This window comes from Gopherus evgoodei, chromosome 3, assembly GCF_007399415.2.
Source record: "Gopherus evgoodei ecotype Sinaloan lineage chromosome 3, rGopEvg1_v1.p, whole genome shotgun sequence".
Taxonomy (NCBI): Eukaryota; Metazoa; Chordata; order Testudines; family Testudinidae; genus Gopherus; species Gopherus evgoodei.
This window is the reverse complement of record NC_044324.1, coordinates 95,833,982-95,848,935: the sequence shown is the minus strand read 5'-3', so window position 1 is coordinate 95,848,935 and position 14,954 is coordinate 95,833,982. Positions and strand designations below refer to the sequence as shown.

The window sequence follows — 14,954 nt, the reverse complement described above, 5'->3', positions numbered from 1 at the left end:
CTGTAAAAGGGAGGCCAGGCCTTGACCAGCACTGCTGATCAACCACCCTCTTGCTCTCAGAAGGCTTGTCTACACTGCACCATTTTGGTGTTGCAACCCCTTAGCCACCTATAAAAACACATTATCCACTTACAGCTTCTTACAAAGGTGATGTACAGCAAACACTTCACACCCTCACTGTGATTGCAGGCTAGGCATTGTCATACACTGCATCATGGCCCTCTACACTAATGCAGTGCACCCATATTTGAAAATGTTGGCCTGTGTCTTTAAGTTTGGCAAGACTTACCTAAGCAACTCAACCTGTGTTCCATTTGCTTCAGCAGTATGTATTAATTTGTAAATAATTCAGGTCTTGAGTTTAAGATTATTCCTACAATATATTTAAATAATGTCTGGCATTTTACCAATTAAGGGGAACTCAAGATTTACTTTGTCTACTTTGTATTCTGAGCTCAAGTCATATTGGTTAGAACAGGAGAAAATTCAAGGCACTGATCACTGCATGAGATAACAAAACAGTATTAGCAAATTACTGTAAACAGTGCAGTAAATTAACTACCTAGAAGTCATTTGTCAAAGTTGTGATTTTCATTAATCTTTTTAAAGCTAAACGACTTCTATGAGCAAACACTAACAATTCTCACTAATTCAATATGTTTCACAATTTGAGGATGTTTGCCACTAGGAATCAGAAGAAGGTAAATGCCACTTAATTATTACTGTAAGATTTTTTTAAAAGAACACTTCACCATTTTTGTAGAAAAATGTTTTAATGATTGGAAAAGCAAATATATCCATGTTTAAAGACACATTATTTTACTCACTAATAAAGGGAGAAATCAACCTTGCTGCCACCATTGGCTCCTACATGCTATGATGATGGATGAACACATTAGAACTGCACATCACTACAGACTTTTCAGTTCAGGGAATGTAAAAGGACACTGTCGAGAGAGAAATCACAGGTCAAAATTCTGCCCTGACATGACATCCAAAAAAAATTCATTTGCAGTATTTTTTTTTTTTTTAAATCCTGGCATGTAGTAACATATTACATTTTTTTTAATGTATGGTTTACTGTTTGTTTATATTTTGCTCCCTTTGGACAGTGAAGCTAGAAAGGTGTTTTTCTAATAAATTTCACTTCTGTTGTCATGCAGGAGCATGGCGTAGCAATGTTTGGGTTGCGAATGCTGCAGGGAAATTTTTAATTGAAAACATGCACACAAGTTTCTATTGGTTTTTAAAATTTCTTTTTTGTAAAAATTTAAATTTTTGACAATGTTTCTCTGAGAGAAACATGCTAACAGGGACTTTGAGAGAGTGAGAGAGAGAGAGAGCCTCACCTCAGTCCCTGGAAAAATCATGGAGCAGGTCCTCAAGGAAATCATTTTGAAGCACTTGGAGGAGAGGAAGGTGATCAGGAACAGTCAACATGGATTCACCAAGGGCATATCATGCCTGACCCACCTGATTGCCTTCTATGATGAGATAACTGGCTCTGTGGATATAGGGAAAGCTGTGGATGTGATATACCTTGACTTTAGCAAAGCTTTTGATACGGTTTCCCACAGTATTCTTGCCAACAAGTTGAAGAGGTATGGATTGGATGAATGGAATATAAAGTGGATAGAAAGCTGGCTAGATTATCGGGCTCAACGGGTAGTGATCAATGGCTCAATATCTAGTTGGCAGCCGGTATCAAGCAGAGTGCCCCAGGGGTCGGTCCTGGGGCCGGTTTTGTTGAACATCTTTATTAATGATCCGGATGATGGGATGGATTGCACCTCAGCAAGTTCGCAGATGACACTAAGCTGGGGGGAGAGGTATATACGCTGGAGGGGAGGGATGGGGTCCAGAGTGACCTAAACAAATTAGAGGATTGGGCCAAAAGAAATCTGATGAGGTTTAACAAGGACAAGTGCAGAGTCCTGCGCTTAGGATGGAAGAATTCCATGCACTGCTGTAGGCTGGGGACCGACTGGCTAAGCAGCAGTTCTGCAGAAAAGGACCTGCAGATTAAGTGGATGAGAAGCTGGATATGAGTCAGCAGTGTGCCCTTGTTGTCAAGAAGACTAACGGCATATTGGGTTGCATTAGTAGGAGCATTGCCAGCAGACCAAGGGAAGTGATTATTCCCTTCTATTCGGGACTGGTGAGGCCACATCTGGAGTATTGCATCCAGTTTTGGGCCCCCCACTACAGAAAGGATGTGGAAAAATTAGAGTCCATCGGAGGGCAGCAAAAATGATTAAGGGGCTTGGCCACATGACTTACAAGGAGAGGCTGAGGGAGCTTGGCTTATTTAGTCTGCAGAAGAGAAGAGTGAGGGGGGAGATTTGATAGCAGCCTTCAACTACCTGAAGGGGGTTTCCAAAGAGAACTGAGCTCGGCTGTTCTCAGTGGTGGCAGATGATAGAACAAGGATTAATGGTCTCAAGTTGCAGTGGGGGAGATCTAGGTTGGATATTAGGAAACACTATTTCACTAGGAAGGTGGTGAAGCACTGGAATGGATTACCTAGGGAGGTGGTGGAATCTCCATCCTTAGAGGTTTTTAAGGCACAGTTTGACAAAGCCCTGGTTGGGATGATTTAGTTGGGGTTGGTCCTGCTTTGAGCAGGGGGTTGTACTAGATGACCTCCTGAGGTCTCTTCAGACCCTAATCTTCTATGATTCTGTGATCCCACAAGGCCCTCTTAAGCCTTCCCTTCACAATTCTACCCACCCTACTTCCTGTGAATCACACATTACAGCCTTGACCATATTCCACTGAGTTGTTTGCTAATATCTGTATGCAGTACTTTGACTGTTACAGCACCCACAGAATGAAACCGTCATTTGTTACTTCTGTACTGCCCACTTCTTGATCATAACTCATTTGTTTCTTTCGTTAGGTGCAAAGTTCCCCATTAAATGGACTGCGCCAGAAGCAGCATTGTATGGAAGGTTCACAATAAAATCAGACGTATGGTCGTTTGGAATATTACTCACAGAGCTTGTAACAAAAGGGAGAGTGCCATACCCAGGTAATAAAAGCCGTCGACAATACTAATCTAGGTCTCCGTTGAGGAAGGTTCTTAAGTACATTCATAACTTTACACAAGAGTAGTTCCATTGAATTCAGATGGGATTATACTCACATGATTGAAGTTGTGCATATGCCTAAATACTTTCCTAATTTGGGGCCCAAATGTATTCACCATTATAAGGGTGATGTCCAGACAGTAAATCTAACCTACCTTCATTCTGATTTATTTTTATTAATATCAATTAAATTAATCATTTTTTTCAGCAAAATAGTAGACAATGTAAAATACTGTATTTTAGCCCAAATAAGTCACAGTAGCATTTGCATTCAATTTTTTTTAACACCAGTAGATAAGATACAGAATGGATTTATCCATTTATATATCAGTCTAGTTGTACCAGCTTTGATACCTGACATTGCCAAATCTCTTTTAAAATACTTCTAAATCTCAATCCTAAGTATAAAAACCGATGGAAGTGAAAGAAATTATTCATGTGACATGTAGGTACCAATCCAGTGCAGGTTCACAAATGGGTTAAATTCTCTAGGGAGGGGAAAGTGAGGGCCTGTTACTTTCTTTCTGAAACCCTGCCATGGAGTGATACTTACATTAGAGATGAATGGACGTGCTTGTGCATGTTTTCAGAAGGGACAGCTTCTACAGCAGGAGTGGGCAAACTTTTTGGCCCAAGGGCCACATCTGGGTGGGGAAATTGCATACAGGGCCATGAGCATAGGGCTGTGGCTGGGAGTTGGGGTGCGGAAGGGAGTGCAGGGCTGTGGGGGGGGAGGGTGCAGTGTTCAGGAAGGAGTTCAAGGCATGGAGTTGGGGCACAGGAGGGGTGAGGGGAGTATGGGGGGCTCAGGACGGGTTTGGGGTGCAGGAGGGGTGCGGAGTGTGGGAGGGGGCTCAGGGCAGGGGGTTGAGGTACAGGATGTGGGAGGGGGCTCAGGGCAGGATGCAGGATGCAGGAGCGGTTCGAGGTGCAGGCTCCGGCCCACTGTTGCTTACCTAGAGTGGCTCCGGGGGGGCAGCAGCGCGCAGCTCCGCTCCCAGAAGCGGCCAGCATCACGTCTCTGCGGCCCCTCTGGGGGCAGAGGGCTCCGCGCGCTGCCCTTGCCTTCGAGTACCTCCCCCAAAACTCCCATTGGCCACGGTCCCCTGTTCCTGGCCAAAGGAAGCTCCAGGGGTGGTGCCTGCAGGCAAGGGCAGTGCATGGAGCCCTCTTACCTTACCTCCTTCCCTAGGGACGTGGTGCCGTCTGTTTCCGGGAATGGCGTGGGGCCCGCAGTGTCACGGAGGTGGCAATCCTGCTGGCTGGATCCAAAGCCCTGATGGGCCAGATTCAGCCCGCAGGCCATAGTTTGCCCATTCCTCTTCTAAAGGACAGAGGTGTTCATGTCAGGGGGAAGGGAATGGTGACAACAGTGCACTTCATGGAGAATAAATCCCTTCTTTCCTTAACATTGTGAATACAGTCTGTGAAATGAGAAAACTAGAATGTCTAGACCCTTTGTATTTTTCCTTAAGACTTATCCAAATAGTTAAGCACTGGTAAAGCTTATCACTGCATGGGTTTTGTATGATATAACAGACTGCTAGTAGGTTATAACTGAAAGGATGTTAGACCAATCTGTGTGATGCTGCAGAGTCAATTTCTGTAATTATCAAAGCAGTCAGAGCCGTATATCAAACAGTAGCTTTTGAAGAGAGTGAAGGATACAGTCTACGGACACTGCTGCTTGTAGTCTTGAGGACTGGAAAAAAGAAAACACCCTCACTTGAAATGCGCTACAAGAGATGATATGTCTGTGGATTGTTTGCCAGGTGTGCACTTACAAGTCTGCCTGCAGAGATACCTTGCCATTGAATACCTGGGGCTAAGGGATTATTTTATAATCTTGTTTTGTTTGAGTAAAAGGCGGAAGGCACAACATAGAGCAGAAAAAGGAAGACAGACAGAGGATGGGGAAATATTGTGGATATGAATGAGAAGTATGGCATTCTCTCTCCCTCAGTCTGCAAATCAAGCACCTCGGTGCTCCGTTTTGGGTGTGAAGGAGGCGAAGCTGTGAGCCTCAGACACTGGGATGAAAAGGAGGCAGAGATTCAAGGGATGTCAAGGCTCACAATTAAACCTTACAGCCCAGCCCTAGAAATCCCTGCCAGCAGTAGCGTGATTTCTTAACAGATGGGCTGCAATGTTCAGTTCATTTACTGGAGCTCTCTTTAACCCTTTAGAAGACGGGGACTTGAAGTAAGCAACTTCAACAATATTATTCGCTATTAGTACATGAGAGGGAAATAAAAACTGCATGGGGTGTCAGAGAACCAAAGCCAAAATGAATATCAACTTATTTTTAGTTTTACGTTTTTGCTTTACCCAGATTCCCCTTGGATCTTAATCTTCTCTTTACCACAGTTGAGAACTAGGAGACTACAATTCTTTGGCTGTTGTACAGCAGGATTATTGTCTAAATGTTGCTTATCAGGCAGCGCAGCCACACATTCCAACTACACTGAACAAGCACATCTGCCTTGCCTGTCCTGCTTTCTGGTGTTAAAATTGCTGTTAGTATGTTCATGCATGGAATGGCAGCATAGGTACATGCTCGACTTGGAGAAGTATCTGCCACAGTGCCATCAAATCCTGTACAGAATTCCATCCGAGCATGGCCTTTGGAAAATAGCAAAGCTCTGTTTACAAAGGCTGAGGGCCCAATTGTGCAACCACGTCTTACGGCAAATAGTACTAATTACATATCCACAGGCACTCTTCCATGGATTTCAGTAGGACTGTTTGCGTCATAAGATACTGTTCATTGTGAGGAAGAGTCAGTCATTTGGCTGTTAGCTCAGAATGTTCAAAGTGGTTCTTGAAAATATTGGCTAATCCCAGGAGAATTATTTCTGCTTTAGGAAAAAAAAATACATAGGAAATGATAACATAAACCATTTTTAAAAACAGATCATTTTCTTCCCTCTTGAGGGTTTCAAAGTGTGGTGCTGCCTCTTTCTTGGCCTTTCCAGTGGTTGTCCCCCTTGGAGTGTGGCTAAATAAATATTAGCTTGAGCATGTGAGAATAAATTAGCCTGATCCTTCACTCTTACACTGGTTTTACTCTGGTGCAGCTCCACTGACTGCTGTGGAGTTACCCTGGTTTTTATGCTGATGTAACAGAGTGAAGAATGAGGTCCAGAGATGCGCCAGAGCTGGAACTCTTATCCAGTCTGCCTGTCAACTTTGCTGACTGAACCTGAGTTTCATCTTCCAAAGATGACAACTGTTTTTGTTTTTGTAAAACTGAAAGTTGGCCTTCTTGATGGGCCTCTTTAAAAATTGCCTCCAAATTTGGACCCTCATTCACACAGCCAAAGTTGACAGCTACTCCGTTTTTGTGCTGAATGCTATCAGCACATGAGAATGTCTCTGCCTGTTAGAGGACATTTTCTTAAAATCTGACCCATAGCATATGTAAGGGTTTCAGATCCGTTTGAGGGAATAGTCAGTTTTTCTTAGTTGTTGGCCAAATTTATTCCTATGTTGTACAGAGTTAAATGCAATTTAAACATATTTCTCAAACCCTTTAATAACACTTGGAAAAAAGATATCCTGTGAAGGATTAAAACATCATGATGCAATTTACTGTACTTCACCTTTAGCTAACAAATACTACTTAGTGATTGTGGCATCACGTTTTACAGATAAATATACACAATTCCTTGACTAAGAACATTGGCTTTGAAGCATACAGTTGTTTGAATTGGTGTTTGCATTTCTCTTGCAGAGGTACTTCAGTATATATTAGGAGTAGGTAACCTATGGCATGTGTGCCGAAGGCGGCACGCGAACTGATTTTCAGTGGCACTCACACTGCCTGGGTCCTGGTCACCCGTCCAGGGGGCTCTGCATATTAATTTAATTTTAAATGAAGCTTAAGCATTTTTAAAAACTTATTTACTTTACATACAACAATAGTTTAGTTATATATTATAGACTTATAGAAAGAGACCTTCTAAAAACATTAAAATGTATTACTGGCACGCAAAACCTTAAATTAGAGTGAATAAATGAAGACTCGGCACCAGGGCTGCCCAGAGGATTCCTGGGGCCGTCGGCGGCAGGCGGTTCCAGTGGACCTCCCGCAGGTGTACCTGCACGACTGCGGGAGGTCCACCGGAGCCACGGGACCAGCGGACCCTCCACAGCCATGCCTGCGGGAGGCCCACTAGAGCCATGGGACCGGCAAGCGGCAGGGGCCTCCCCACGCGGTGAAATGTCTAGAGCCGGCCCTGTTTGGCGGCGGGGGGCCCTTCTGTTCTGGGACCCACCGCTGAAGTGCCCCGAAGACCCGCGGCGGGGGCCCCCCGCCGGTGAATTACCGCCGAAGCGGGACCCGCCGCCGAAGTGCAGCCCGCTCTTCGGCGGTAATTTGGCGGTGGGGGGGCACCGCCGCGGGTCTTCGGGGCACTTCGGCGGCGGGTCCCTGAACGAAAGGGCCCCCCGCCGCCGAATTACCGCCGAAGACCGGGTTGCACTTCGGCGGCAGGTTCCGCTTCGGTGGTAATGCGATGACGGGGGGTCCTTCCACCCCGGAGCAGAAGGACTCCCTCGCCAGCGAAGACTGGGAGCGGAAGAAGCTTCGGGGCTCGGCCCTGCAAGAGTTTTCTGGGGCCCCCAAGTGAGTGAAGGACCCCGCTCCAGGGGCCCCGAAAAACTCGTGGGGGCCCCTGCGGAGCCCGGGGTCTGGGGCAAATTGCCCCTCTTGCTCCCCCCTCTGGGCGGCCCTGCTTGGCACACCTCTTCTGAAAGGTTGCCGACCCCAATATATATTTTTGATATAGTAAACAAGGGTATGAAATACATGCAATCCAGATGTTCTTCTTTAGTTTGGTTGTTTTTTGAGCACCTAGAGAAAAAGAAATATTGAAGCCAGGGACTAAGGAGCTGGCTTCACAAATGTCTACCACTGGAGGTCAACACCCAGTTCAGCCTACAAACCTGCAGCATCTCAAATGAAGCAGAGAGAGATCCTTATTGTTTATGTAGAGTCAATAATCAGTTGGGTACTTTACAGTACCCCAAATAAACAGTTCCTTCCCTGATGATTTTAGGGTACAGCTGTGTCTTCACTGCAAAGAAGCTGCTTTTTTACTAACGTGCGTTAGCTATCCTGCTGTAAAACCCTAGTAGAGACAAGGCACTATAGTCTTTACCATTAGGTAGCTAGGTAAGGTCAGCACTTTTCCTCACATCTGTGGTTGACCTCACCTACTGTACCACACAGTAGAACTCAAGTGCCTTGTTTCCACAAGATGTTACAGCAGTGAGTTTATGTGGGTTAGTTATTCCATGGTAGTGAAGGCATAGCCTTAGACGAAAATTGTCAAGGTAGGGACAGCTTTACTTTGTGTATTGTACAGTACCAAGTGCATTGATGCTAAACACAGTCTAAAAGACGCAAAAGGTATGTGAGAAATTAGCTATGGGTTGATTTTGAGGTTTGGTTGTGTTACAGCTATACATAGAACTCACTTGCTGTGGGTAGCTCAGAAGAAACGTATAGTGAAGGAATGTGAAGGCGAAGAGGGTGGCTCTATAGGACAGGGAAATAATTCATGCAGAGGAGGCAGCATGATTGTATACTGCAAGAATTGGGAAAGCTTTTACTTAAGGGAGATACCCTTTGGATCAGCATAGTAAAAGCTACATAGGAAGAGAAACCTAAATTAACCTGTGGAAAAGGTATGACAAATCATGGGTGTCTTGAAATATCCCAGTTTAATTTAGAGTGTGATTATGTGCTGTGCCTTTAAAAGATGCAGCACAAAACTCAGCCCAGGGAAAAGGAGTAGGGGAGTAAACTAGCATAAAGCCATCACTGCACCCTCCTGATTTAGGCTAAAGAGGCTGCTGCTGAAATTTAGACAGCCCAAAGGGGCTAAGTTACAGAAACCTGTTCCCAGAGTGCTGTCCGCAGTCTCTGTAGCATGCATGCCCCTCCCCCTCAATCCTGCCTTCTGCTCCAGGGCTGACAAGGGAGTCCTTGGAAGACAGCCTGCAGCACTCTTCCTCAGTTTGGGCACGTCTTCACTGGCAACATTAAAGCGCTGCTGCAGCAGTGCTTTAACATGGCTTCTGTAGTCGCAGCAGAGCGGTGGGAGACAGCTCTCCCAGCACTCTTTAAAAAAAAAAAAAAAAAAAAGACCCACCTCCACGAGGGACGGAGCTACCAGTGCTGGGAGCACGGCTCCCAGCGCTGGTGCACTCTCTACACTGGCACTTCACAGCGCTGAAACTTGCAGCACTCAGGGCGGAGTTTTTTCACACTCCTGAGCAAGAAAGTTGCAGCGCTGTAAAGTGCCAGTGTAGACAAGCCCTTTGTTTGCTAGCAGGACTTCTCTACAGGCCAGAACTGAGCTTTTAAATCTCATTTATGACACTCCACCCCTTTTCCCCCAAAATAAAGGAGAGTGATTAGGAGTGAGAGACTGTGTCCGGGCTTTTCTAGGTAAACCAGATGTGAGAGCGTCTTTTTCTGATCTGTATAGCTTTGGGCAGCAGATTTGTATAGCTTCCCAGCAGCTTTAGTGATTCACATGCAAATCTCTTAATAACCTGAGACAGGAAAGAGATGTGTGGTCTTAAAATGGCAACATCCTTCACCAGTAACGGAGTGTGTTTTCTCACTCCTATGGTGGAATCAAGAGCTAATAGAAAAATTGTCTTTTAGAACGTAAGTGCAGATATTTTCGCTGGCCCAAATGCTAGTTCTAGAAAAAGTTTGAATGCAGCTGAAATCCAGGACAGTGAAATTTCTACTGCCTAAAATGGGATGTTATTGAGCAGTTTATTTCCCAGACATACATTTTGTAAGAGAGAACTTGTAAAGGGTTTAGAAACCTACAAATACAACTGACTGTATGTGTTTAAAGTAAAAGATTGGATTTTTTAGATGAGAAGTGAACTGTACAAACCATTTAAATATTCTGCTTTGTTAGAAATGGAAATACAACAGCCTTGTGCTAATGTAGAAGAAACAGTGAAACTGCCCTATCTAGATTCACTTATCCTTTTAAAAAGTCTGTAGGAAAGTAAACAAACAGCATAAGAAGTACAAAATAAACGTAATGCTCTAAGTGATTCCAGTAAATCAAGTATCTGCCTAGTAATACAGATGGATTCAAATATGATTTTTTATCTTGGCACTGTCCCTTTTAAATTGATAGCTCATTTCATTTGAAACACAGTAAAGTTGATTGGATAAGTATGGATTCTGTAGCTATTGGCGGAGATATGAATTTCCGAAATGAATGCCAGGGGTAGCTTGAATGAGTCTCAGACTTTGTGAGAAGAATTCTTCTGGCTAACACTAGGATGACTAGCAATAGCCAGATTCATTATTTTATAGCTGGATTTTCTGGGGTGGAGGCAGAATGACAATATGTTTCCAGTTATCACAGTACATGGAATTTGTTAATCTTTCCCACGTGTTAAAAAAAGAGAGAGAGGGAGGTTGAGAACTGTTTCTCCTTCCCCTCCCTCACTCTTTCCTTAGGCTTTTTCTTACAGCATATAGTCTGCTATCAAGTTTCCCCATGTACTGGCCTGCATGAAATAATACACTGGATAAAAATACTGAACTAATATCCCAGAATAACAAAATTTACATTTGGGAGGAAAGTTGGTGGTGATGGTGCTCCTTCTATCTGTGTTGTACTTGCCTGGCATGTGAAGGGACCCAGCCAACATAAAAATTCTAGAATGTAAACAAACAATATTTTTTTTACCTATGTCTGGCACCTTCTTTATTCAAGGCTGAAAGAATAATTGAGCCTGTGAGGGACAAGAAGCACTGAAGAGATTTTTACACTAAAATATGAGGTGACTTGACCCAGCTGATTCAAAGATGAGAGTTTGAAAAATTAGAGGAGCTTGTCATCCAGCTTCTGTATTTCCCAGGGCATACCACCTTTTACGTGCCTGTCTCATCAATTGTAATCTCTTTGAGACGAGCTGCCTTTATGCTTTTGTGTATTATGTACATTGTACATTGGTGGCATGAAACAAATACTTAACGGACATTTTGCTTGCATGACAGATTTTCACTGCTCTGATGGTGTGTCTCAAAAACAATGAGACCTAGAAACTTCACCTTTGGTTTCTGGTGAAGGGCTTGCAGAGCACTGGGGTTTTTGCCATTTTCAAAAACTGGTGGGATGTATTTTGGAAGTTGCATGTTGACAAATGAGGCTCATCTGGATCTCCATTTGGTATGTGGCAGACTTTTAAGATATGCTAAAAGTCTGGCTGGCCTAGTGTGTTTAGAGTCTGAGATGCCTACAGAGTTTCTCAGCAGGACCCACGGGGTTAAGGATACTAAGTCTGCAGGTATGGCTTGGCAGAAAACTTGTTACAGTACTAGCAAGCCAGAATCCAAGCTGCCATTTAAGGTGTTATTAATGTATATATATTCTGGTAAATACTTCTATATGGCAGAGGTACTGAATTTTTTTCTTTAAATTATTAAAAAAACAAGAAGAGAATCAAAGAATTTAGTTAAGCTGAAGTGAAGGTTGCTAATATGTTTTAGCTAGTTAGGATGAATGATCTGTTGTTGGGGAGAAAAAATGGAAAGCCAAGGCACAGATAAGGAAGGCGGATGTCTGGCAGTGGAACACATAGTGGGGAATATATCTCATAGCTCGAGGAGTGGGATCATGGAAGAGCTCTCTCTCTACAGGGAGAGTTGGTCTCCTTGCGAGCAGGGTTGTTTTTTATATTTTACCCATCTCCTCCATCAGAACAAACTTGTTCTCTTTTGGATAAGAAGTAATAGAAGGAACATTGCTGTGTGTTCGAAACTACACTGGCACTAACCCATACCCTTAAAACTGCACTCCCATATGTAACCATTACAGTTTTCAGTCAAAGCAAGTTCTGCAGTTAATATCAAGTAGCACCTGATGAACAAAGTCAGATGCAGAACAAGGGGCTATAGGTCACCAATAACAAACTTCGCTACAAATATTAGAGATGCTATCAGTGATATCTGATAGTCTAAAAACAGTGTTGTTTATATTCTTATTGAATTCTGCCCATATCATTTCTAGCAAGTACTAAAATATTTTTTTTAAATTCAGGCTCAAATTGAGCCTTTATAAAAGTCAATTTTCTTATTTTTTAAAAACTTTTAGGATTCTGGTTAGGAAAAAAAAAAGCTCTGCATACCAAAAGGCTGTAACAACTCTAAACAAACCTTTTCACAGACAATTGCACAACTATCTATTGACACATCACCACAGTCTGCCCTTTGTTACACTCATGACAATTCATTTGAAGTCAATGGAGTGGATATAGGGATATTCCTCAGAGCAGTGTTTTACTGATCTGTGGTTTAGATGAGTTCATTGCTTAGAAAGAAAATGGATCCAGTTTATACTGGAGTAGTTATAAAGCTGGAACTGGTTTTTTTGTTTTTTATTTTACAAAAAGGACTGAATAAGCTTGAGAAAAGTGTATGTATTATACATGAAGTCTATGTATTTTAACAGAGACCATTTCACATTGCCTCTTTGTAGGTATGAATAACCGTGAAGTCTTGGAACAGGTAGAACGTGGTTATAGGATGCCATGTCCTCAGGACTGTCCCAGCTCCCTGCATGAGCTTATGATCCACTGCTGGAAAAAAGACCCAGAAGAACGTCCAACTTTTGAATATTTGCAGGGTTTCCTTGAAGACTACTTTACTGCAACAGAACCCCAGTACCAACCTGGTGACAACCTGTAAATTCCTGGTCTACACAGACTGTCATTAACAGGTGTCCTCCCCCGCCCCCCATTAGCTTCCAACTCAGTGACCGGCTTCGCCAAAGTGCAGCATCTTCCAGCACCAGAATGCACATGAGTCTGAAGTTGAGAACTTCTACAGAACTTGTCCATGACCACTTTTCCTAATAATCTGAATGTCCTCTATGACAAGGAGAAAAACACTTGTTTTTTCTTAGTCAGAGACTCAGAAACTGCATTGTATTGATGTTATGTAAACTGCAAAACCTCTGTTCAGTGTAAATAGTAACTTAGTGCCAATAACTGATCCTAGTGCTTTCCTTTTTAAAGAATGCGAAACCTATGTGATTTTAACTGGTCTCCTCCCAATTCAATTCAAAGTATTATTTTCCAAAAGTGGCCTCTTTGTTTAAAACATTTTTTTTCACACTTTAACAAAAAAGAATCAGGACAGGTGTTTGTTTTTTGCTTTTTATATATATATATATATATATTATAATATATATACATACCTGTACATACAGTATATGGGTTCTGTTGCAGAGGAAACTCATTTCAGATTGAATGAGCCAGGCTGATGCAGAAGTACCCAGAACATGATAACATGTAAACACTGGTAAGATTCTGAAAGCCAGTGATTTAATTTTTGGCATTTGCCAAGCATGAATTTTTTTCAATTGGATTGCACTTTTTGTTTGACTATGTACCTGTAGATGGTTGTAACTTTGCTCTTTCAGGAATCATGTGCTATATTTACAGTAATGTTTCCAATCTTTGACAAGCGTGTTATAATTTGTTCTTCAAGTTAAAATGAACATACTTAAATTAAGAAAAACCACACCATCACCTTTTGAACTGGAAGATTGAAACTGCAAGTTCTTGTATCAAAACATGTATACTGAAATGTTTCAAAAACTTTTATTTAATAAACATTGTAACCACATTCAAATGATCTTAAAACCATAGCATTTTAGTCATGTCCACCTACTAAACTGTTTATCATGCAACTAGGATTTTCTGTTTTATGTGTAACATTGCCCATTGTAAAATAAGTGTGTTAAATGTCCTGTACTGCTAATGAAATTACTTTCTATATGTCTGCGAGTTCTCCAGTGGAATTACTATGCACTTCTTTACATTTCATGGGAGATGCACAGAACAAAGTATTACTTTTTCAGCTGTCTATTTGTACCAGCCTTGAATGACTTACATTTAACCAAAAACAATTCCTTTCTATTTCTATTGAGTTTTTAATACTGAGTTGCAAATTTTAAAGTCTTAATTACATTTTGTTATGATTTATTTGCAAGTTTACATTTTAAAACTGTTTAACTTTCTTAATTTAGTAATTAAAAGAGAGCATTTTACCTTTGGATATTTGTTCTTTTGTTTAAATCACGGAGAGAAGAAGGGGAAAATACCATTTTGGCATCACCTTTAATAGGGGGTGTACTTGGCCATTTGTTTGTTGGTATCATTGTCCAAACTACAAAGCTAATATGGTTCAAAACAGCTGGAGTTCAATGTCAAGGATGGGTGAACATGTAGAGTATTTCACAGTTCTGTGTTCGGAAGAGCTATTTATTCTAGAATAGCTCTCTTGATTTCATCATTAATATTTGGGCATGTAAGTGTCACAGGAAAAGGTTGTTTTATGCATAGACAAATTGATCAACATTAGTCTTATTACTGCATAAGAATGTTGAAACTGTGTTTAGTCAATTAATACATTTTGATTGTCAAAATGCAATTTTTATTGTTTAATATTTTATCTTAGGTTGTATAGTCATATTCTAAATATTCACATATTAATTTAATAGGCCTTCTTTCAATTACTATGCTAGTAAAGCAATAATCTGGTGAAATACAGGGAATGAGCTGTTCAGTGTTTGCAGTACTGATCATTGACTGAAAGGTTTCTTTCAAAGAAGCAGCTCTCAAATCTAGCCTTTATTGGTGTATAAAACAGTACAGCAGTGTTGCTTTCTATCAAACAAGCTAATGTTCTGTGAAAAAAAATTGCTCAAAACTTTGGCTGTGATTGCCACAAAAACTGTAGCACTATTAATGTAACGTGTATTGTGCATGTGATATTTCTAGCCTTCTAACAATTGAATAATCAAGGTGACA

General features: G+C 41.9%; 1 protein-coding gene across 5 annotated transcripts in view; it reads left to right on the top strand.

Annotated features, from left to right (window-relative positions):
- The window catches only part of FYN (FYN proto-oncogene, Src family tyrosine kinase), a 185,461-nt gene extending 170,887 nt beyond the window's left edge, over positions 1–14,574 (top strand). For all 5 annotated transcript variants that reach the window (XM_030556142.1, XM_030556140.1, XM_030556141.1 and 2 more), the window contains 2 exons: positions 2,900–3,031; positions 12,617–14,574. In XM_030556142.1, the coding sequence (XP_030412002.1) occupies positions 2,900–3,031; positions 12,617–12,825 (341 nt within the window). In that variant the 3' untranslated portion in view covers positions 12,826–14,574. The remainder of the gene's footprint in view (positions 1–2,899; positions 3,032–12,616) is intronic.
- Positions 14,575–14,954: the final 380 nt, after the last annotated feature.